This window comes from Cervus canadensis, chromosome 15 (assembly GCF_019320065.1).
Source record: "Cervus canadensis isolate Bull #8, Minnesota chromosome 15, ASM1932006v1, whole genome shotgun sequence".
Taxonomy (NCBI): Eukaryota; Metazoa; Chordata; class Mammalia; order Artiodactyla; family Cervidae; genus Cervus; species Cervus canadensis.
This window is the reverse complement of record NC_057400.1, coordinates 56,279,902-56,304,614: the sequence shown is the minus strand read 5'-3', so window position 1 is coordinate 56,304,614 and position 24,713 is coordinate 56,279,902. Positions and strand designations below refer to the sequence as shown.

At 40.4% G+C, this 24,713-nt stretch overlaps 1 protein-coding gene, 1 long non-coding RNA gene and 1 pseudogene across 5 annotated transcripts in view; 1 reads left to right on the top strand and 2 right to left on the bottom strand.

Moving 5' to 3' along the window:
* Nucleotides 1–24,713, top strand: part of NFE2L2 (nuclear factor, erythroid 2 like 2) — a 78,828-nt gene that overhangs the window by 24,472 nt on the left and 29,643 nt on the right. Inside the window, exon 1 of one of the 4 annotated variants that reach the window (XM_043487641.1) lies at nucleotides 20,302–21,558. The exons of 1 other annotated variant lie outside the window; for it this stretch is intronic. In XM_043487641.1, the coding sequence (XP_043343576.1) occupies nucleotides 21,514–21,558 (45 nt within the window). In that variant the 5' untranslated portion in view covers nucleotides 20,302–21,513. Of the gene's footprint in view, nucleotides 1–20,301; nucleotides 21,559–22,209; nucleotides 22,335–22,475; nucleotides 22,733–24,713 lie in introns of those variants that run through there. 2 more of the 4 variants (XM_043487647.1, XM_043487642.1) reach the window with 2 other exon arrangements.
* LOC122453602 lies at nucleotides 13,210–14,771 on the bottom strand (annotated as a pseudogene).
* On the bottom strand, nucleotides 19,508–22,282 carry LOC122453604. Its single transcript, XR_006273117.1, has 2 exons — nucleotides 22,145–22,282; nucleotides 19,508–20,706 (listed from the first exon to the last, which is right to left on the bottom strand). It is a non-coding gene; the product is annotated as an uncharacterized LOC122453604 (long non-coding RNA).

Sequence of the window (24,713 nt, the reverse complement as noted above, 5' to 3'; positions counted from 1 at the left end):
CTACTTTTTTTTATGCCCCACTCTTGTTCTCCATTGCCACTGAAATGTCTTTCTTGGTGCCACAGAATAAATTTACCGATAGGAAAAACTACTCACTGTTAACGGAAGTTGAAGTCAGAGGCCAAGGCCACAAAAGTGACTCCTAACTAAGACCTGTATAGTTAATACCCCTTTTGAGTTGTCTTAACACTTTAGTGAACTTGATGCCAGTGGAGGGATTTTGAAATTGGGGGAGAGGATGGGAAGCACTGCTGTTGTTTTTATTGCTCAGTCATGTCCGACTCTTTGCGACTCCATGGACTGTAGCCCACCCAGGCTCCTCTGTCATGGGATTCTCCAGGCAGGCATACTAGAGGAGGAGGGGAAGCACAAGTGGAGGATTAGCCGTGATGAGAGTTGCCAGATTTAGTAGAGCAAAATACAGGGCACCCAGCTGAGGCTGAATTTCACATAAACAGAGAATAATTTTTTAGTATAAGGATGTCCCTTGTGATATTTATGATATACTAAAAAATTATTCACTGTTTATCTGAAATTCAAGTTTAACTGGGTGCCTTGTCCTATATCTGGCAACCCTCTGAGCCACGAAGTCTCCTGAACACGCAGCCTGTGCACTAGGAGGCTGGGATTGCTGCAGAGTTTGGAACAGTTTCTAAACGTCTGGCAGAAGGGAAGCAGCCTGTCGGAGAGGGCATCATGTGGCACAGTCAGGTGAAACTGCTGCCCCCAATGCCAACCCTGCTGATGTGTGGGGCATCTGAGGTAGGCCTGAACGGAACAGCCCTGGAGACTGGCCAAGGTGCTGGTAAAAAAAGGGCGTGTTCTGCTGGGTCCTTCCCAGAAGATACAGTGTCTGGTTCCGGTGCTGACAACTGACCCATCTGATCCCCATCACACTAGAATATTATTTTTAGATCTGGGGAAGGAGCGACAAGGTTTTAAAAATAAGATATTAGATATAGGGAGGAACTGTATTCAAGAAGCTCAATCCTAAAAGTAAATGTGGAAAAAAAAAGAGAAGCTCGATCAGTCCTGACGATGAAATGCAGACCCTGGGCTTGCTAACATTAGATCTAGAAAAGGTTAGTAGCAGCAGCTTTCCACGTAAAATTGCCTAAGACTGAGACCCCACCCTTTCTGTTTTAGGCTGTGCCGTGTGGCATGTGGGATCTTAGTTCCCTGACCAGGGATCAAACCCAGGCCCCCTTCATTGGGAACTCAGAGTCTTAACAACTGGTCCACCAGGGAAGTCCCCTTTCACTTTTTTTTAATAAGCAAAGGTGATGCTACTGGCTTCAAGAAAATTGCTCCAGCCACCTATAAACATCATCAGTTAACAAAGAGAGAGGCTGTTTTGTTACCCACTATTGGTTTCTGTAGAGGATATATACTGTCTGATCTTTCAGACCCAACCTCATTCCTTCTTCTCTACCCTGCTCTGCGCTCTCAGAAGCTCACCCTGAGGACTCCCTCCCCTCCTGTCTTCTTTTAGGACCAGCCAAGTGGAAGACATCAGCAGGAGATTGGAGGGTGAAGGACAGATGGTCAGAAGAATAGCTTCTTTGTATTTAGGGTTTATTAAAATGCTCATGATTTCAACCACTTGATAAAAAGCACTTGAAATAGGAAGAGATGAATATTTCTTTAATATGATAGAATGTATCTATGTCATTCCCAAGATAAGCATTCTGCTTGATGGGGAAATGCTAGAGGTAGGAATAAGACAGAAGAGCTAGCTACAACCTTTATTAGTTAAAATTTTCCATAAGATACTAGCAATCATAGACAAAATAAAGACTTCAAATATAAAAAACTGGGAAAGAAAAAAAATACTTGTTATGTGCAGATGATTAAAATTTTATCTTGATAAGCCCAATAAAAACTATTATAAATAATAAGAGAATTCAGTAAATTAGAAGGATGCAAAATTAATATATAGAAACCAACTGATCTCACATATACAAACAATAACCTATTAGAAGATAGAAGGATAAAGGACATTATTTAAAGTAGCAACAAAAAAGAGAAAATACCTAGGAATAAATTTAACAAATATGCACAAGACCTATATGTAGAAAACTTAAAAGAAAAAAAGGGATCAGGGACTCCAAAAAAAAGATTTGGGCAAGTAGAAGACATAACTGGATAGGAAAATAAAAAATTGTTAAAGTGTTATTTATCTCAGAGCTACTTTAAAATTTTAACACAGTTCCAATAAAATGCCAATTTTTTTTCCTTTTGAAGTTGACAAAATAATCTTCAAATTTATATTGGAGACAGGGGTTGGATAACCAGGAAGATTCTGAAAAGAAGAGAAATATGTTCATCTGTGTGTGAGAAAAGCTCAGATATGAGAACACATTATAAAGCCTCAGTAATTAAAACACTGTGGGACTAGTCCATAAATGAATATACAGATGAATGGAACAGATGAGAGTGTTCTGCATGCGTGCATGCCAAGTTGCTTCAGTAGTGTCTGACCCTGTGTGACTCTATGGACTGTAGCCCACCAGGCTCCTCTGTCCATGGGGATGCTCTAGGCAAGTATACTGGAGTGGGTTGCCATGACCTCCTCCAGTGGATCTTTCCAATCCAAGGATCAAATCAATGTCTCTTATGTCTCCTGCATTAATCAGCGGGTTCTTTACCACTAGTGCCACCTGAGAAGCCCCAAGAGTGTTCTGATACAGACCCAGACAGATAAAGGAAGTAGTGTGTGATAAACTGCCAGGAAAAGGAGCAGCTGTTCAATAAATGGTGTTGGTATAACTGAATAGTCATCTGGAATGAAACTGGATCTACACTTCACACGGTACAGTAAAATACAAAGAGATAATATATTTCAGTGTAAAAAAAAATCACATTAAAATTACTAAAAGAAAACTATGAGAGAATTTCTTTATAAACTTGGAAGGTCTTGATAAATGTGACTCAAAATCCAGAGGCCATTTAAAAATTTATAAAGTCAATTATGTAAAATTTTTTTTTAAATTCTGTGTGGATATATATATATATATATATATATATATATATATACACACATATATATATAGCACCATAATTAAACAAACCAGGAAAAAGTATTTTCAAGTCATATTACAAATACTAATATCCCTTATATACAGAGCACTACTAGAACTAAATAAGAACAAAAAAATCGACAACCCAATAGAAACATGGGGAATGGAAATCAATAAATAACTGAAGAGTTCTGGTACCAATTCCAATGTGTGTGTGTGTGTGTATGTGTATGTGTGTGTGTGTAGGGGGGCAGATTCTTTTATCAACAACCTGACTGTCCTACAATTCAGCTCAGTTCTGACACTACCTACCCAGAGGTAACATTAGATCCGGGTGGTTAAGGGTTTAATCCAAGACGGTTCATTTTCCACTTCAGAGATCAGCAGCAAGCCCAAGTTGTCACTTGTGCTTCTAAAGAAGGGCTATAGATTGGAATTTCCAATGCTCCCCTCTTTGGATTTGATTCATTTGGTAGAGTAGCTTACAGAATTCAGATAAATTGGATTACTGGTTTACTGTAAAAGATAACTCAGGAACAGCCAGATGGAAGAGATGCATAGGGTAAAGTATGGGGAAAGGTGGAGGAGCTTCCAAGCCCTCTCTAGGCTCACTACTGCCCCTAAATCTCCATGTGTCACCAATCCCAAAAGATCTCTGAATCTCTTCTTTTGGGTTTGTATGGAGGCTTCATTACATGGACATGACTGACTAAATTATTTTCCATTGGTGATTGAACTCGATCTCCAGCCCCTTTCTCCTCCCAGGATATGGAGAAACAAGTTCCAACCCTCTAATCACATCATTCGCTCTCCTGTCAACCAGTCCTCAATCTTAGGTGCTTTCCAAAAGTTGTCTTGTTAACATAGCATGATACACATTTACTGCTATCACCACTTAGGGAATTCCAAGGGTTTTAGGAACTGTGTGCCAGAAAAACAAATATATATTTCTGATTATAAATCACAATATCATAACAACTCACAGAGAAGTTCATAAATATATGAAAAGATATTCAAATTCTTACATAAGATAAATGCAAATTAAAGCTATGCTGATATATAATTTTTCACATATCAGTTCAGTTCAGTCATTCAGTCTTGCCCGACTCTTTGTGACCCCATGAACCACAGCACACCAGGCCTCCTTGTCCATCACCAACTCCTGGAGTCCACCCAAACTCATGTCCATCGAATCAGTGATGCCATCCAACAATCTCATCCTCTGTTGTCCCCTTCTCCTCCTGCCCTCAATCTTTCCCAGCATCAGGGTCTTTTCAAATGAGTCAGCTCTTCGCATCAGGTGGCCAAAGTATTAGAGTTTCAGCTTCAACATCAGTCCTTCCAGTGAACACCCAGGACTGATCTCCTTTAGTCTGATTGTCTTTGTATGATTGTAAATTGTAACAAGTCCATGGAGGTTAATTTGGCAAGATCAATCAGTCTTATAAGCACATATACCCTTTGACTCAACAATCTCTTCTAATTGAATATATTCTATGAATAGATTTGACACATAAAATGATGGAGGTACAGGTTATTAATTGAAGCATTACTTGTAATACCAAGATTAGAAACAGTCCAATGACCATCAATACAATACCTGTTAAATAAATCATGATACATTCATATCCTGAGTTGGCAAAAAATTTTGCTCAGTTTTCTTTCCATAAGATGTTATAGGAAAATCTGAATGAACTTTTTGACCACTCAGTATAAGGGCTTCCCAGGTGGTGCTAGTGGTAAAGAGCCCACTTGCCAATATAGGAGACTCAAGTTCAATCCCTGGGTCAGGAAGTTCTCCTGGAAAAGGAAATGGCAACCCACTCCAATATTTTTGCCTGGGAAATCCCATGGACAGAAGAGCCTGGTGGGCTACAATCTATGGGATCATAAAGAGTCAGACTTGACTGAAGCAACTTAGCACTCAGTATACTAAGTGACTTCCTGGTAGCAGCTGGTAAAGAATCCACCGGCAATGCAGGAGACCTCGGTTCAGTTTCTGGGTCAGGGAGATCTCCTGGAGAAGGAATAGGCTACCTGCTCCAGTCTTCTTGGGCTTCCCTGGTGGTTCAGATGGTAAAGAATCCACCTGCAATGCGGTAGACCTGGGTTCGATCTCTGGATTGGGAAGATCCCCTGGAGGAGGGCATGGACACTCACTCCAGAATTTTTGCCTGGAGAATCCCTATGGGCAGAGGAGCCTAGTGGGCTACAGTGCATAGGCTCGCAAAGAGTCGGACATGACTGAGCAATTAAGCACACCATACTAATGGAAAATTATACAGCTATAAAAAGATAGAAATAAAAAAGAAAGATAATGAGGATGTGCTCTATATTGTACTGATACAGAAAAATCTCCAAGATATATTTAAGGAAAAATGCAAGATACAGAGCAGTATGCACTATCCACTACATTTTATGTGATAAAAAGAAGAAAATACATCTAAGTATATGCTGATATGTACATAAGCTGCTGTGAAATAATATCCAAGAGACCAGTAACAGTAGATTGGGAGGAGAAAAGGGGAGCAGATCTAATGAATGGGAGATAGGGAAGGAAGAGACTTTCACATTTATAGTTTTTAAATATCTGAGTTATGAATATATATTACTTATTCAAATATTAATATAGAAATAAGCCTTTCCTGTGGTGACGCAGTGGTAAAAAACTTGCCTGCCAATGCAGGAGACACAAAAGATGTGGGTTCGATCCCTGGGTTGGGAAGATCCCCTGGAGGAGGGCATGGCAACCCACTCCAGTTTTCTTGCCTGGGAAATCCCATAGACAGAGGGGCCTGGCGGGCTACAGTCCACGGGGTCGCAGAGAGTCGGACACGACTAAAGCAACTGAGCATACGGTGCTTGCTTTAAAATATCAAACAATTCAGAAATACACAAGGTAGGAAGTAAACGTCCCCCTATTCCTATACCTACCACTCAGAGAAAAACCAGTGCCAACAATTTAGTCATTGAGAAGCAGGTAGGAAAGTTTTTTTTAAAGCATGTATTCACATGTAAATCCATGGCTGATTCATGTCAACGTTTGGCAAAAACCACTACAATATTGTAAAGTATTTAGCCTCCAACTAATAAAAATAGTTGGGGAAAAAAAAATAAAAGCTTGTATTAAGCAAGGACAGCATTATTTTTTGAGCCCCTGAAATCATGTAGTTGTGACAGTGCCAGTCTGCTTATACCAAATGTAAGTAGCTAAGATCAATATTGATCTCCTTTTACAGGCTTATGGTGAGCCCCTGGCCTTATATAGCGTATTCAATCCCATATGTAGAATTGAGGTTGGAAAATTAAGGGCAATGTAAAAGTGAATGGTAGAGATCATTAGCTATTGGACCAAGTGTTATGTGGTTTTGAAATTAAGACATTAAGACATTAATATTTCAGCAAATGAAAATGTTTATGCAGTCTTCAAATTCTTGGCAGTAGTACCAGAGAATTTAGCCAGCAAGGACTCCTACGTTACAAACATAAAGAGTTGCAAAGAACACTAAGAAGTCTTCCTTATTTTCCACTGCCATTATTAAAAATTATTTATAATATTTTCTAACTGGAATCTTATAATCCCCTTCTAATAAAGCAAAGCTCATGTTACAGAGTCTCCTTCAAGGTCATGTTCATTTGACTCAGAAAATTCCATGATGAGTAGAAAATGAATGTTACAAGTATCTAACAAAAAATGTACAAAAATGACTTATACAGCCTCCCTATTTCAACATAAATACCAAGGTCTTAGCCAAACTAGCAGTTGATATTTTTAATTCATGTGCTCCAACACAACAAAATATTTTCTACAAAATACTTGTATACAATGTACTGTCTTTCCTGTCATCTTCTTATAAAGGCAATGCTTTGATGTTGGAAGAAAATTTAGAAATCAACAAGTCTATTCATGCAATCATTCATTCATTTAACAAATATTTATCAAGAGTCTCCCATATCAAGTTAAATAAAATACACTAGGGATAAAACAAAATAGCAAAGTCCCTAGCCCTCGAAAAGCTTAAGTCTAAGGCAGCTCCTTTATTTTAATTTTGAAGAATCTCTAGGTCTTCCAAGTTCAGACCAGTTCTTTTTTATTATGCCCAAATATCAAACATTTATGAAAAGAACTTAATAGTTTATGTTTATAAATTAGCAGTGGTCTATTATTACTTCAAAGTTTTTCACATCCTAATTTTTTGGTTTAGGGTTATCATTTCATCTTCACAAGTAACTTTAAATACATACATTATGCCAGTTAACTTCCCAACCTTCATTTCACAGATGAGAAAAATGGATTCAGTAAGATAAATCAACTTTTCCAGAATCACAAAGCAAGTTAAGTAAGTGAACCCAGATCTATCTGTCTCTAGTGCTTATATTGCCTGTCATAGTACCCAGGAGAATTTTTTAAATTCTAGAGAAAGCATTACAAGTACTAAGGCTTTCAGAGCATATGACTGTTAAACTCAACATTCATGAAACTAAGATAATGGCATCCAGTCCCATCACTTCATGGCAAATAGATGGAGAAACAATGGAAACAGTGACAGATTATTTTCTTGGGCTTCAAAACCACTGGGGACGTTGACTGCAGCCATGAAATTAAAAGACACTTGCTCCTTGGAAGAAAAGCTATGATGAACCTAGACAGATTTTAAAAAACAGAGACATCACTTTGCCAACAAATGTCCATATAGTCAAAGCTATAGTTTTTCCAGTCATGTGTGGATGTGAAAGTTGGACCATTAAGAAGGCTGAGCACTGAAGAATTGATGCTTTTGAGCTGTGGTGCTGGAGAAGACTCTTGAGAGTCCCTTGGACTGCAAGGAGATCCAACCAGTCAATCCTAAAGGAAATCAACCCTGAATATTCATTGGAAGGACTGATGCTGAAGCTGAAGCCCCAATACTTTGGCCACCTGACGCAAAGATTTGACTTATTAGAAAAGATCCAAATGCTGGGAAAGACTGAGGGCAGGAGGAGAAGGGTGTAACAGAGGATGAGATGGTTGAATGGCATCACCAACTCAATGGACATGAGTTTGAGCAAACTCCAGGTGATAATGAAGGACAGGGAATCCTGGTGTGCTGCTGTCCATGGGGTGGCAAAGAGTAAGCAACTGAACGACAAGAAATATATATATATATATACACACACAGATACATATACCCACAATGGAATACTGCTCAGCCACAAAAAAGAATGAAAATTTTGCCATTTGCAGCAACATGGATGGACTTGGATGGTATTACGTTAAGTGAAATAAGTCAGAGAAAGACAAATACTATATGCTATCACTGATATGTATAATCTGAGAAATACAACAAACTAGTGAATATAACAAAAAAGGAAGCAGATTCACAGATATAGAGAACAAACTACTGTTATCATCAGGGACAGGGAATGGGGTGGGGCTAAATAGGGGTAAGGGATTAGGTACAAATTATTATGTAGAAAATAAGCTTCAAGGTATATTGTACAACACTATGGATATAGTCAATATTTAATAACTGTAATAGCTATATTTATGGACTGGGGCCTCAGAGGGCAAAGAGTCTGCCTGCAATGCAGGAGACCCAGGTTCAATTCCTGGGTCAGGAAGATCCTCTGGAGAAGGGAATGGCGACCCACTCCAGTATTCTTACCTGGAGAATTCCATGGACAGAGGAGCCTGGCGGGCTACACAGTCCATGGGGTTGCAAAGGGTTGGACACAACTGAGTAACTAACACTTTCACTCATAGACTATAACCTTTAAAAATTGAGAATCACTATATTGTATACCTGTAACTTGTATAATATTGTATATCAACTAGACTTCAATTTTTTAAAAAAAGTACACAATGTTATTTGATTTTTAAATTCTCTGATGCTTTATATATAATTTCTTGAGAAAAAGTACTCTATAATGGTAAACACAATGTACTTCTGAGTGTAAGATCATAAAATTACACCGCATCATTGTTAGTTTTGGTCATTATAATACTCAGCAGTAAAATGATCACTGTTTAAATAAAGTTAGTCCTTTCCTATTATATTCCTTGTTTTTGTTTGTTTGTTTGTTTGGCTGCACTGGGTCTTTGCTACAGCCTTCAGGCTTAGCTGTCCCACAACATGTGGAATCTTAGTTCCCCCACCAGGGATTGAACTCACATGCCCTGCATTGGAAGGAGGATTCTTAACCACTGGACCACTAGGGATGTCTTCATATCCTTTTACCTTTTAATCCTTGAACTTTCCTATAGCCTTACCTTTCATTTATTTGAACCGCTTTTCTCTCCATCTTTTGAATGCCCATATGAAATCTACTATATCTTTAATGATCTTATAATATTTTTATATTATATTATTATTACATTTATTATGAGGTATCTGACTTTTCTTCTGTTAGCCATGTTGATGTCAATCCTTTCCTCATATTTGCTCTCCTCAAATTAAGCCTTCTAAGAGGTAACAGATTCACACTATAGTAAGTGATTAATGAATAACTCACTCAGAACAGGATATAGACTTGCAATCATAAAAGTGATCTGTAGAAAAAATGATAATTTTGATAAAGTTCAGTGATCAAATCTGACATTGATTGGCAGTTTGCTTTGAAGATCTTGGGCCATGAAATCTGAATTGTATTCCTTAGAGTAATATTCTTCACCTATGAGCCACTAACAATCAAATACAGGTTTCTAGGGGCCCTTATAATTTCTTTTCTATGTATTTATAGATTTAGATCAATAGGAGAGGGTTGGTAAACAACAATCAAGAAAGAAAAACAAATACATGGAAATATTAAATTGAATTTCAATGTGAAAATTATGGCAAGGCTTTAATGTATCCCAATAGCATAAAATTATGGTTCACCCTTTGAAGTTAAATGAGGTGCTTGGCAAAAATTGTAGGATAGCAAAGAGTTCCTACATCGTTTGATTATTCACAAAGAATTGGTTGGTGCCTTGGGACTAGCTTGGTTTAGTGAAAAAGATACAGGTTTGGAATGAATTAAACCTAGGATTTCAGGGAATCCCCTGATGGGCCAGTGGTTAGGATTCCTTGCTTCCACTGCAAGAGACAGGGCTTCGATCCCTGATTGGGAAGCTAAGATCTCTCACGCCTTGTGGAGTGGCCAAAAAACCCAAACCAAACAAACAAAAAAACTCCTAGGATTTCAGCTGAACTCTGGTGTGGAACCTTAGCCAAGCTACTGAATCATGGAACTGTGTGTCTTAGCCAAGTTACTATACTTGATTGTGCTCAGATTTATCACCTGTAAAACGGTTGTTGTAAAGATTAGTAATAAAACATGTAAGGTGTCTGGAAGCAGAGCCTTATACATAGTCTGTGCTCAGTCAAGTCTCACATGGGCACCTTGAACAGTACACCCAATGATTTTTTTTTTATTAAATTGAATAGACTATTAGGAGATTAAATGTTGGTATTATATGACCTTCTTCCTGGAGTGGACAATTGAAATTGAAAGGACCTATTTTTTGCTGCTGACTGTACAGTAATTACTTCCCCAACATACTAGAATGGGCACACTTTAACAAGAAATGTCTCTGTAATGTTCCTTTATGGAGAAGTCTATAGTGTGCAGAAAAAAACTTCCTCTATTTTATAAATCAGTATTTTCACAAAAAAAATCTATTTATTTGGTGTTTAGGACCCCATTTAAAAAAACAATAAAATTGCAGTGCCTTTTCAGAATAGTAGTTAGTAGATGATTTTAACAAATTTGATTAAAATTGTACCTGGTAACAAATAGGGTTTCAAAAGGAGAGGAAAAAAAAAGAGATTGATAAAATTTGTTGCTTCTCAGTATGGCCCAGGAACCACGAGTGGGTCCATCAATGCATGGTGAATGGAAGAAATTCAGAGGTACCAGCTGAAAGTAAAATCTCAGTATTCTGTAGTTTTTTTTTTTTAATAACTCAGATTTGTACTAAGGTGCATATTTTATATTTTCTGGATTTTATATGTCATGTAAATCAACAGTCAAGATATTTTCATACCATAGCTGTTTGATTTATCTAACAGTAAAGTTTCTAATAATGAAGCATATTGTAGGGATACATCCCTTCCTTTCAGTCAACATATAAAAAACATTATATTACACATTAAAATTATTGTGCCACGAAAAGATAGTCATCATCTTTAGCCATTGGGACATGTGAATTTAATGAAAATTATATACATATGCACATATTTATAATAATTACAGGTGTCACATATACATGTGTGCATATATAAATATACTATACATTAAATACATTATATATTAATTATAATATATATTAATAATACCAAGTAATCTTGGAAGGGATATGGAGGAACTGAGACTCTTATTAAGTTGCCAGTGGAAATGAAAAATGGTATAAACACTTAGGAAAAGGTCTAGCATTTCTTATAAAAGTTAATCATGCTCCTACCATATGACCCAGCTATTCTACTCCTAAGTATGTACCCAAAAGAAATGAAATGTATATCTACACAAAGACTTACGCATGCATGTTTCACAACTTTAAAAATGCAAATAACCCAGTATAGTATCAACACGTGAGCAGATGGACAAACAGAAGTATATCCTCACAATGAATATTACTCTACAATAAAAAGGAACTAGCTATGGATACCGGAGAAGGCAATGGCACCCACTCCAGTACTCTTGCCAGAAAATCCCATGGGCGGAGGAGCCTGGTAAGCTGCAGTCCATGGGGTCACAGAGTCAGACACGACTGAGTGACTTCACTTTCCCTTTTCACTTTCATGCACTGGAGAAGGAAATGGCAACCCACTCCAGTGTTCTTGCCTGGAGAATCCCAGGGACGAGGGAGCCTGGTGGGCTGCCATCTATGGGGTAGCACAGAGTCAGACACGACTGAAGTGACTTAGCAGCAGCAGCAGTAGTAGCAGCTATGGATACATGCAACAACATATATGAACCTCAATTATGCAGAGCAAATTAAGCTAGATTTAAAAAAAGAGTACATATTGTACAATTCCATTGATAATATTCTAGAACATGCAAACTAATTAATAGTTGCAGAAAGTAGATCACTGGTTGCCTAGAGGTGGGATGGGGGAACAGAGAGAAGCAGGAATTAAGAGAGACATGAGCAAATTTGGGGGGATAATACTTACATTCATTATTTTAATTGTGTTGATGGCTTCATATATATATATATATATATATATATATAAACTTATCAAGTTGTATACTTTAAATTTATGCCACTTACTACATGTTGACTATACCTCAATAAAACTGTCTTACAAAAAAATCATTGTGTTGATTTTTCTTTTTTTTGCATTTCATCATTTATTTAATGTTTAAGCTCTTGCACTAGATTTTTACAAGTTGGTGAACACTGACAAATTATTTCTCCACAGTACTATAACCACATGTTCCTGGACAGTATAAATAAATGGTTGAGCTAACGTTAATACACATCACCATTTTATCAATTACTTAATAAAACAAATTGCCAAAAAAAAAAAAACAAACCAAATTGTCAAGTATCCAAATATTAAGTCACACAGCTCAAAAGGTATATAAAATATTAAATGTCTGCTCAATTCATTAGCAGAAACCCACTTTTTTTTTTTTTTTTTTGCAAGAGAGGCTGGGAATCACATTTCAAACAAAACTAAGTTGGTAAACAACTTCAGGTAAGTATGGAAAAAATTACAATAATTTCAGAAATTTTGATTAAGAATTGTTTTAGTTACAATAACAAACTATTTCTAACTTTTAAGAAATACTTACTAAATTAAAGTGCATATTCTGCATGTTCTGCACAAGACAAAGGCAATGTTTTACTAAAAATACTTAATAGACCCCTCTCATTCTTTTCTCAGGCCCTCCCTGTAAGCTGCACCCCAAAGTACAAACATTAAAATGAACTGTAAGGCTTTTGTCTGGAGACATTAAAGACATGTGCTTCTGTACAATGTAGATTTTCAAAATGGAGGCCTTCTACAATGCAAAATGAGATTTATAGGAAGATATTAAATAATCACTGTAAGACTTGGTTAATTAAAAAGGGAGCAAATCTGATGTATACTGGTATGAGTGTGGGAGATGTAAATATATTGTGAGTAAACCTCATAGGCCCTACTTTCTGTGTCTGAAATGATGCAAGGAATAAACCACGTAAGGTTGAGAGTGTTCATAGTTCCTGGGGTTTGTTCTATATGATACTAAAAATATACAGGTATTGTGCTGGGTATTTTGGCACCTAAGCTTTCTAAATTTCTTACATATTGATAAGATTCTGGCATGGAAACAGATTTAAAGATACAACTCAATACTGCATGATTTCAGGAAAGGTCAACTGGTACAAATGACAAGCACATTTTAAATGCAGAACAGCATGAACTCTTTACTTGTATCCAAATAGGTTGATCATAACCTGAACAGAATATGCAATTATGCCAGGCTTGTGGCCTGGTAAAACTGCTCTTCAACACACCTGTGGAAGCTTCATTAGTCTTATTCACCAAGTCAACAGGCTATCTACTATGTACAACAAATTCCATCCTGTCTCAGGTTCCACTTCTAAGCAATGGCATCACACACCCTGGTTTTACTGAATGCAACAGTTGTTTCTATGCCCAATGGAGTCTTTGTAGCACAGCCGCATTTTAGGATGATACTTCTCCAAATTCAGAAGTTGCTTGCTGTTAAAAGTTCCTCGCCACTTTTGTCTTACGAACTGTACTGCATCTTCATACTTCATTCCACCTTCAGTTAATGCTAGGTGACAAGCTCTGGAGCTCTGCCAAGGCCTGCAACACAGGGAACAGCAATACAACCACCAAGGTCTTCACAAAACTTAATTTTCACAAGACTTAACCAGTCGTCAACAATCTGGTTAGATGGTGGTGCGCCATCATCAAAAGGCCAATTGAGCACACAGATGCCTTCTTTCTCCACAAGGAGTAGTGTCATAAGTTGCTTCACATACTCTTACTATTGTGGAACTTCTTAAGTTCCTCTCCAAATTTGTTTAAGGTCGCATTAGTTGGGTTGTGTGTAATAAGAAATCTCATGTTCTTGTATGTAACTTCTACAGGAGCTGGGGGGTTCATTCAAGCCATGTTAATTTAGTTAACTCAGTAGGGATATGAAACAATTAAAAAAATTGAATACAGAAATGATGCAAAGAAACGGAGTCACCTTCAATATACTCCACTTGAAATTCTCAGTGCTTTTGAGTATGAAGTTGGGAGTAATGAATGAATGAACCTCTTAACAAGAAGCAGCAATTCTTCAATCCAGTAATACTGAGGCAACAGAAAGGAAGAGTACTGAGGTCTACCCCATCTAGGTCAAAACTCTTGTAAAAAATGCTCTGTGGATTTCAATTCAACACTTCTGTGTCCAGGTTAACCAGTCTTCTGGGGGCTTCTTGGTGGAGCAGTCATGAACTTCTGCAGTTCACCTGTCTGCACAGAGGTTGTGCTGTGCCTGGCAGTAATCTCCACTGTCCTTTAGAAACTCCATAAATGTGTGACCAAGAACATCACAGAACTGAGGAATATATCTACTTATTGAAAATTGTGGCCTAATCATACAGCCGGTCTGAGGCTGTGGCGGCAGCGGGCACCAGCAGCGGCAGGGCAGGGGTGGCGGCGGAGGCACCTAAGTCCTGATTTTTCTTAAAAATGAAGAATCAGCCGTGTCCCTCTGCCATTAAGCTGGATAGAGTACCCTTTTGTGGCATTCACCACTTACTGGCTATGATCAATTGTAAAGTTTTATCACTGGACTATAAGGACTTTGAGAGTAGAATCCAAGTTTAACTCATCTTGGTCTTCCCTCTAACCCCCAGCATGGTACCCTTCATCAACTGTTATTTTTTAAATGAGTGAATTATCTGGACAATGTTTGGCAAAACATCTCAGAAAACATTTTTTCCTGAGTTCCCTAATTAATCCTTGCCATTCTTTTAAACACCCATCAGACAGCAAATCTGCATGCTTAAAAACTTTAGAGCCAGAGTGACCTGCTCAGCTACTTGCTAACTGCTTGACCATAAATAAAATTAGCTAGCCTCTCTAAGCCTCCTTTTCCTCATTTCTAAAGAGGATAGTAATATACCTATGGGCTTCCAAGGTAGCTCAGTGGTAAAGAATCCGCCTGCTAACACGGTGGATCCCTGGGTGCAGAAGATCCTCTGGAGGAGGAAATGGCAACCCACTCCAGTATTCTTGCTTGTAAAAGCCTGTGGACAAAGGAGCCTGGTGGGTTATAGTCCATGGAATCGAACAGTCAGACAGGGCTGAGCATGACCACAATAATATACCTATGTCATTGGTTTTCTGAAAGGTTTAAATGAAACAGTCCATATAAAGTGCATGGCCCATAGTGTAAACTCAAAAAGGCAAGTGAATTCATACATTTACCATCACAGACTTTTGAAAAAGTTTATAAACTCCAAATACTGAAATAATTTATTTTTCATCAGAAGAAAGAAAATGTAATGAACTAGTACCTGAATCTTTTGAGGAGAGAGAGCTCTAAACTGCAATTAAAGTTACCTGCATGTTAGGCTTTTTAAGAAGCATACATCCAGAGAAATTTAATTTGTTGGAAGAAGTAGAAGGGTTACAATAGCTTGCAGTCTTGTCAGTACATTTTATACCTTGTTCTTAGACCTTTCCATTAAAGCAGGAAAATTAAAACCTTGTCATTACACAGAGAGGCTGAAGTTCCAAATAGCCCATTTAGTTTCTTCTTACACTTCACGTTGAGGTTCTTACATGTGGAAATCCTGTTATCATATTTGTTTGCAAGCTTTCTCTCTAGTGAAAAATACTTTATCATTCAGCCTATGGGGAATTAATTAAACGAAATGTGGAAAAATGTAATCTTCAGGGACCTCTGCTGTGGGTACTCTCAGTAAATACAGCACAGCCAAGGGACTCTGCAGAGATCTGACCTAGAGTGGACAGAGTTCTGGGCTTTAGGTCCAGCCGGTTTGAAATAAAATAATTTTCTTGAGCCTTGAGCAATTCATTTCATTGTTTTGCAGTCTTTTGATTTATAATATGGGGACTAATCACATAGTCATGATTTATAGGGAATGTTTATAAAACATATGGAATAATTATTATTAATAAACTAGGTTATTAACCTCTTCCAAAAATAAGGTGCTGACATGTAAATAACATTTGCACCTGATGCTTTAGTTCTGGTCCAGTGCTAGATACGCCTTCAAAAGTCCAAATCAATTTGTCTTGCTGGAAGAACGTAAGTGTTCTTCTACTCCTGGCTCTGCCAAAAGCTAGTTCTGTGCTCACTGGTAACCACTTCACCTCCTCAATTTCTTCAAATGTAAAAGTAGAGAGCTGGACTAGATCAGGGAGGGAAAACAGATGATATATATTGATATTCCTATCTATCTGTGCCCATGGCAGACATTATTAGTCAATCACTGAAATGTTTCTACCCAAATTAGGAAGCTGCTTCTGAATTCTTTTCAGCAAAACATCCTAGGCAGCCACTACCCATCAATTAGAGTTAGCAACCAAAGTAAAACATACTTGCCATCTTTGAGACAGAGTATCTCTAAGGGTCCTTTTAATTCCAATACTACTCAAAGGTCAAAATGAGAGTCTGCGGAAAAACAAACTTGCCATCTTTGAGACAGAGTATCTCTAAGGGTTCTTTTAATTCCAATACTACTCAAAGGTCAAAATGAGAGTCTGCGCCAGAAAGAAGTATGTTGGCAAATCTTACTTCCCTTTTTCACATTCCAGCCTCTGAGTGTTAAAGACTTTGCAAGGCCTGTCCATGAGGATACTCGCTCTTACACTATTGCATTTTGCCTTTTTTTGTCCAAAATGAAAACAGGTTAGTGAATTTCTCCCCAATTCTGAAAATACATACTGTAAATCTTTGAAAAACCCAGAAAAGTACAAAGATGAAAGTGAGAAGTATCTGATATTCAAAATCCATTATTATTTGGTAACCAGTCTTCCAGTCACAGCTCTAGGCGTGTTTTTCTGTATTCTAATTTCCCCATACAGCAACATTATGTATGAACAACTTTGCACATCACTTGGATCCTACAGTTCTCTATGTACTCTTAACATTCCACTTTATCTGGGGGCTCCTATTCTGCAGAGCGAAACTTTACAAATATAGCAGCAGATTGAAAGAGCAAAGGATCTTTAGACCCTTACTACAACTACACTTAAAGATGTGGTCAAATTCTCCAGGCTCCTCTCTAGTAAACACAGAACAGAAACATTTGTAAATCTTGTGGTTAAAATTCAATTTGAAAATGAAATGGACCCAGTGTCTTAGGAGAAAAGCAAGTGTTCCTCCTTTACCCTTGTACCCTGACACCACTTTTTTTTCTGCTTATTACTATAAAAGTAATATATGTTTATTTAGGAAAATACAGGCAGGCAAAAATGAGAAAAAATAAAAAGCATTTGTAATCTAATCCGAATAATTGTGGTTAACATTTTGGAATGTGTATGTTTGTCTTTTTTTCCTATGCATATATTTTTATGTAGGTATCAACATACATAATTCAAAGGCACTCTTTTAAACTTCCAGGTTTTTCTCTTTACACACAGCACTGCAGTTCCTGTAGAGCACTCATTCTATTGTGAGCAGGAAACTACACGAGTTAACACCGGCTTTGGTAACACACAGCTCTTTGTGTCCGTAGTTTGCACAGTGAGGTGTGCTCACGGAGCAACCAATGTTATGGGTGTGTTTCTAAACTAATACGCCTATCATTTGGAACACTACTGTACTGGAGTTTAGTTTATCCACTGGGCATGATGCTCCTGAAGTTCAAATTCCCTCAGCAGATATTCAGCAAGGATGTTACATAACTGGTATAAATGAGGTCATGTTAGGGCCAAAACCTCTGTATGCATTTATACCTCAATCTACTTAACTGATGGAATATCTGTGTTCCTTAAGTGTATTTGCATAAAGAGAATATCTCACCATCATCTGTCTAATGGTGTGATACTGATACATACTGTGATGAGGTGATTTACTTTGCATGTAGCAGTGAAGAAGGTATAACATAGGAAAAATACCTTCTTCATTCACAGGGGGGTCAATTGCTCCTGAGGGTTTGAGACTCTTATTAAACTGCAAAGGAGAAACCTTGTCTTTGATATTCAGTATATGTTGTTTGGTTATCTATTGCTATGAAACAGACCACCCCAAAATGTAGTGGCTACAAACAATTTATTATAATCTCTCACAATTCTTTGGGCTGACTGGGCTCACCCAGGCAATCTTCTGTGGGTCTTGCTTAGAGTCTGTCATATATGGTTGCAGTCAGATAGTAGCTGGGGCTGAGGTCTCCTGAGGTTCAACTGGGTGGCTAGAAGATCTAGTCTGGTTTCTTCACTCACATGTCTGGTGCCTTGGTTCACATAGCTGCTCTTTCCACTTGAAGTCTCATCCCCCAGGGCTTTTCCCCACAGCCTCTCTTCCCACAAAGATAGTCAGACTTCTTACCTGATGGCTGGCTTCTAAGACTGTAAAATTAAAAGCTGTCAGGCCCTTTTAAAGCTTAGGTGGGGACTTGGCCTAGTGTCACTTCCAGCCTCCTATAAGTTACAGCAAGTCTCAGGGCCAACCTTGATGCAACGTGGGGACTACACAAGCAGAGCAACACGTCAGGAGGGGTAGTTCATTCAGTGCCATCTAGGGAAACTAGATGCTGGATCTGCTCCAATTTAGAATTTTAACAATAATGCCAAGGGAGTTTGGATACTTTCTCGGTGAAACATGGAGTACAATGAAAAGGAGTAAGCAGAGGGAAGAAGCCTCAAGGTGACGGAGGACTTTGAAAACAGTAGGTACTTTCTTGGGTCTTGCAAATTTGGCAGATTAGATCAGGGAGAAGGTGAAATAAATGGGTCATTGCATCACTATTATCCAAACTTTGCATACTTGGAAGGCTTACCTGATGATGCTTGTTTTTTACGACAAATCCGGAACTAAGTATTACAACCTGGTCACACATCTGAAGCGTACCTGGAGGGTTCTCTTTTTAAGGATGGCAAAGAACTCAGATATAAATAGAAACATACACAGGTTAGTAGAATGTGAAGCCAATTGAGGGGGAAAATAAAATAGCAAGGAGAGCCTGACAGTAAAATAACTCCCATGGCAACAGGACAAGAAGGAAAAATCAGCATCCTGGAACTTCTCAGTGCATACTAACTGTGCCTTCATGGCACTATATTTAAGTTTAGAGGGCAAGGCTTAGTTTCTCACATGGATATGATCTTGCATCAGAGTTCTGCAAAGACCTGGAACCTCATTGATGTGGGTGGTCCGAGACTGGGGTTCCCTCCTCTTGTGCCGAATCACCATTTAATGCCAAACAGCTTTTTCTTAGCTGTTTGCTTAATTTTTCTTAAACACGTTCAGACTCTTATCATATTGTCCTCCTCCCTTTGCAAATATGTACTCTTCAGGTGCCTGAAATAATATACTCCCAGTAATTGCAGTTTTGCAAAAGTAAAGTTTATTTTATTCAGTCTAAACTCAATGGGAATTGGTTGCCCAACAAGGAAATACCAAATTTTATAAACGCCTGGAGGGCAGCCATCATGTCCTGTATGACTTTGTTATCGCCTGCCTCCTGGGCTCACTGTCTACCTTCTCCATGTACTAATTTTAATAAGTAACTTGAATTGTTAACAACATACTCTGGTGCCATTCTTTGATGCAGAAATGTCATTTCATAATGTCTCTGCATGTTCCATGTCAGGTTCACTGTAAATCATTTCTCCTGAGTTTGCTGTTAGTGTGCAGATCATTTTGCAAGCTTCTCACTTAACAGCTGAAAGTTTAATTCAAATTGAAGAAACTTACTTCAATTACAAGCAATTAATTTAGGCTTCACTTACCTTAAGAAATATTTGAACATATAAATCAACAGATAAATCCTGGGAGTGTCAAATTATGCAACCAGAAAAAGTAAGTTCTTTGCAGTTTTGGGGGCGTCGGTCTGCTGTAGTCAGGCTTTTATGGTTTTCTTTTTCTTTTTTTTGCGTCAGGTTTTTGAATGAAATAGTAAAACCAGTGCCAGGCACTGTCTACTCCACCTGGTTTTGCATAATTCTAAGAAGTCAGAAACTGAAAACACCAGGCTTGTTAAAGAGCTAGAAAGAGTGCTATTGCATAAGAGAAAACAAAACAAAACCATTTCTCTATTCTTTTTAAAATCATAAGATTTCACAATATTCCTGTTTTCAAGTACTTGAAGTTTGCTCTGGGCACTGATTACTTTTTAAATAATTGCTTTTAATGTGCAGTGAATAATACACATTCATTGTAGATTTAAAACATACTTAAAGTAACAAAGAGGAAAAAAATCATTCAAGGTCCTGCAACTATTAATATTACTAGTAATATTTTGAAGAACGACTTTTTTTCCCCCTAGGTACATGTTTTCACAGAATGGGTCCACGCTACACAGTTTTATAACTTGTTTTTTTGCGTTTTTATTTTAAAATCGTATCTTGAGTACGTGAAAACTTCTAGAGGTTATGACACGTTTGTAGTATCGAACGGGGTTAAAAATCGCAATCTGTGGTGTGGCATGGGCACTCTGGTGGGAAGAGAACGCTCCCGGTGGGCAACATCGACCACTCTCCGATTCAAAGAGACGTCTCCGTTTGCCCTCGGCGACTGAAGCCTGGCGAGAGTGCAAGGCGTGGGAGTTAAGTGGAGGGCGATCAGGGTGACGGCGAGCACGAGCTTCCCGCGCGGTCCGCTTTCCCCCCCGCCCAGCCCCACTGGCCCCAGCCCCGAGGTGAGCCGGAGCGAGAGGGCAGCTCGCGGTGCGCTGGGCCCGGGGCCCGGCTTCCGGCCCCCGCCCCCGGGGCTGGCGCCACTCTCGGGCGGTGGGGAGAGATAAAGCCGGGCAAGGTTCTGCAGATCCAAAGCAGGGAGGCGCAGCTCCGATACCAGCGCCTTTGCCAGGTCTCCAGGAGTGTTTGTTTCAACTGTTTAAACTGTTTCAAAGCACCCGAACCCCAGCGACCTTCGGCAAACAACTCTTAATCCCGCGGGCGGGGAGCGACGGCTGCATTCGCCGGAAGGGCAAAGTGAGAGCGGAGACCGGGGAGCTACGGGGGCCCTCCTCCCAGCACTCTGCCCGCCCGCAGCCGCCCCCTGGGACCCCCGCCCGCAACTCTTTCCAGCCCCAGGACGGCCAACTTCTTGCGTCAGCCCCGGCGAGGGTGGGGGATTTTCGGAAGCCCTGCCCGCGCGGCCGGCTGGGGAAGGAAGGGCCCGGGCTCTTGCCCCGCCTTCGGGGGGCGGGAGGCGGAGCGGGGCGAGAGCCGGGTCGGCGACTCCGGCCAAGTCAGGGAGAAGCGAGTTCCTAGGATCCCCAAAGAGCCGCCGCCGCCGCCACCACTACCGCCGTGTCCGCACCAAGCCTCGGCAGCCGGAACAGGGCAGCAGTCGGGGAGCCTCAAAGCACCGTCCCCAGCTCAGCATGATGGACTTGGAGCTGCCGCCGCCGGGACTGCCGTCCCAGCAGGTGGTGCCAGGACGGGAGCAGGGGCGCGAGGGAGCCGCGGCCCGGGAGGGACTGCCGCACCAGCCTCTACCCCTCTGTGGCGGGAGCTCGGACTGCAGCGGCCGCGCGCACGCCGGAGCCGCCGCGCTTGAGCTGGGGCCGGGGGCGGGGGGAGTGGCGACCCGAAAGGTTGCGAAGGGTCTGGAGGTGCGGCCGAATGGTGTGACTGACAACGCGCCCGCAGCCCCCGAGGGCGATAGGGTTGGGGGTGGGGGGCTACGCCAGCGCGCGTAGGGGCGAAGAGCGTCTCTAACCGGGTCCCCGGCCGCCGCAGTTGAGAAACTGGAGCCGCGGCCGGCCCCCTTTTCCGAGTTTGAGCGGCCGGGAGGCAACCGGGCCGGAGAGGGCGGACGCCGGCGGTCTGAGCCGGCGCGGCCCGGCCCTTCCGGGGCTGCGCGGCTCCCCCGCCTCGGAGCCGGCAAAAATGTGCCTAGTCACGGGGCCGCTCTCGGGGGAACTGAGGTCTCCGGGCTGGGACCCGGAACCCCTCCTCTGCCGCTGCCCCTCTGCCCACGACCTCCGCTGGCGCGAGCCGCGGCGCTCTTACCCCGCTGAGGGTTCTCCTAGGCAGAGTGATCAATCAGTCCAGCCTTGCGATCTCCCTTAGGCCACTTGGCGAAAATGCCCAGCTCCCAGGGTGGGGGCAGGAGGAGGTCACCAAGTGCCCAGCGCACTCGGTTTCCCCGACGTACGGCGATCCAACCCTGCCCTGCGCGCCACCTCGCCCCGAGGGAAAGGTTCGGGCTCGTAGAACTCTGAGTCGGCCCCGAGCAAGAAGCCGGCAGGGACGGGCGGGGCGGTGGACTCTGAAGTCCGACGCGGCTGCGCCCCCCACCCCACCCCAGCTCCCCGCGGCTTCTCGGTCCCGGCGCGGTGCCTCCCGCTGGCGCACGCCGCGAGCGTGGTCCCGGCGCCGAGACAGTGGCCGGTTGGCTGTCACGGCGGCCCTCAGTGGGCCCTTTCCTGCTTTGTAGCGTGCAAACCTTGCGGCGCCGGGGCCAAGGGACAAGTTGGAGCTGTTGATCTGTTGCGCAATTGTTATTTTCCCCAGAGCGGCTTTGTCTTTGGATTTAGCGTTTCGGAATTGCAGTTCCAAAATGTGTAAGGCAGGATATTCTGTTCTCTGCTGTCAAGGGTAAGAATTTCGAGTGTAGATTAGCGTTTGTGTTGTTTTTAGGCTGTTACTGAATTTTGTGCTTTGATACATTGTTTCTCTTTTGGGTGCTTTATGTAGTTTTCCTTTTCTGTTTGAGAATTTGCCTCAATTGCTTTCCTAGAATGTTGCTTCTTTTGAGAGGGCAGAGGGTGGGACAGCTGTGTCTCATAAAGCTTTGCTAACAAGTTCTGTAAATGTCGCAAATGTGAAAACAAGTTTCTGTATATATTTTGTAGGGACTTTTTCAAGGAGTAGCTAGTTTTATTTCCAATTTGTGTGTGTGAATGGGTTCTTTGGAAAGATACTTAGTTCAAGGAAATGTGTAACCTAATAGGAGCGGTAAATATATTTATGCTCTTAAACATGAAGTTTTAGACTAATCCTGAAGTAAGGTTTTGAGTTATTGACAATGTACTGATTGTGCCTTTTTTTCCTTTTGAAGCAGTTTGTCTTGAACTTTCCCCCAGTAATGATTAAGACTGTATTCCTTCCTCCCCACGATATGAAGTAAATTGTGCTTTCTGATTTAGCTGCTGTTCAATCCCTATAGCCATTTCTTTAATAATCTGTATGACCAAAGGGTATATAATGCTAATGGACTTTAGTTTTCCCAGATTCAGGAGTGTAGCCTAGAGTGTTATATTACTGAAGTTTTTTTTTTTTTTTCTTAACTATATAATTTAACATTACGTATAAAAAGTGGGGTAAAGCATCTTTACTGCTTTTTCTTTTAAATGTGAACTTTCCAATTATGTTTTTTAAGGTAACTCCCTTTCCACCCTTTGTAATCAGACCTCAGTTTGCATATGTGAAGACTATAAAAGAAAATGGAATAAAATTTAGAGTTAATGTCATGTCTGTAACTAAGATTCATATTAAATCTTTGTAGTCCAAGGAGATTTGGACAGAGTCATAAGTGGATTCTAACCTTTTGTCAAAGAAACACAGGGTGAGAGGTGGTACAGGGGTAAAATTCTTCCCCCTTTGTGCAGAGGAGGTGTTGATGAAGAACAGTAGAGTTTTACATTCTGAATTTCCATTAGCTGGAAAGAACCATCCATTTACCCTTTTGAAAGCTGTCTTGGGAGAAAGTATTTTTGCATATGAGGAATGAAGTTGATCTTGGACTAGATAAGGTAACTTTTAAAGAAAAATGGGGCATCCCTCTCAACTCCAGAAGGTTGAGCAAAGAACAACTTGACTTTTTAGGAATTTGGAAAAAAACCTCTTGAGAGATTGTTAAAGATTGTAGGAGGATAAAAACGTAACTCACATCAGTCTTTCTGCATTAAAAGTAACTTGGGTCATTTTGGACTCTTTCTTGTCAACTTGGGTTTTTATAAACAGTGCTGGGAGGGGAAACCCCCAAATCTGACTTTCTTTAGGATAACCAGGAAGAATTGAAAGCCAAATACATTATTTGTCTTTATTTTTATTCAGGACGAATTATACTTACAGAGCTGCATGAGAAAAAGAAACCTCTTTTTTCAAGAAAGAAGCACTTTTTTCCCCCTGGAAATTTCCTCTCTACTTGTGGAACACATTTAAAGGGGGTTTTGCATAAATAATATTTCCTCTTTGATTTTTCCTTGATCTGGGGTTAACTTGTCAGTGCAAACTCTTGGATTCAGGAGGAGTTTGGCACTAAGATAATCGCAGATGAGTTATTGGACACTTGTGTGCCAGGCAGTACGATAATTGCTTCACATGCATAATTTCACAGTCAGCCTGTAGGAAATACCATCTCCAGTTTCTAGGTGAGGAAAGAGGCGTAAAGCAGCCTGAGTCCTAGTTAAAGTGACTCAACTATTGAGTGGCAGAGGTGGGATTCAGACCCTGGTAGAAACACCCCACTTCCGAAGTGGACCAAGACTAGTTAACTTTAAACAGAAGGAAACTCTTACACTTGAAAAAATGGACAAATCGAGAAAAACTACGAGAAGGACAGGTAGGAATTTAA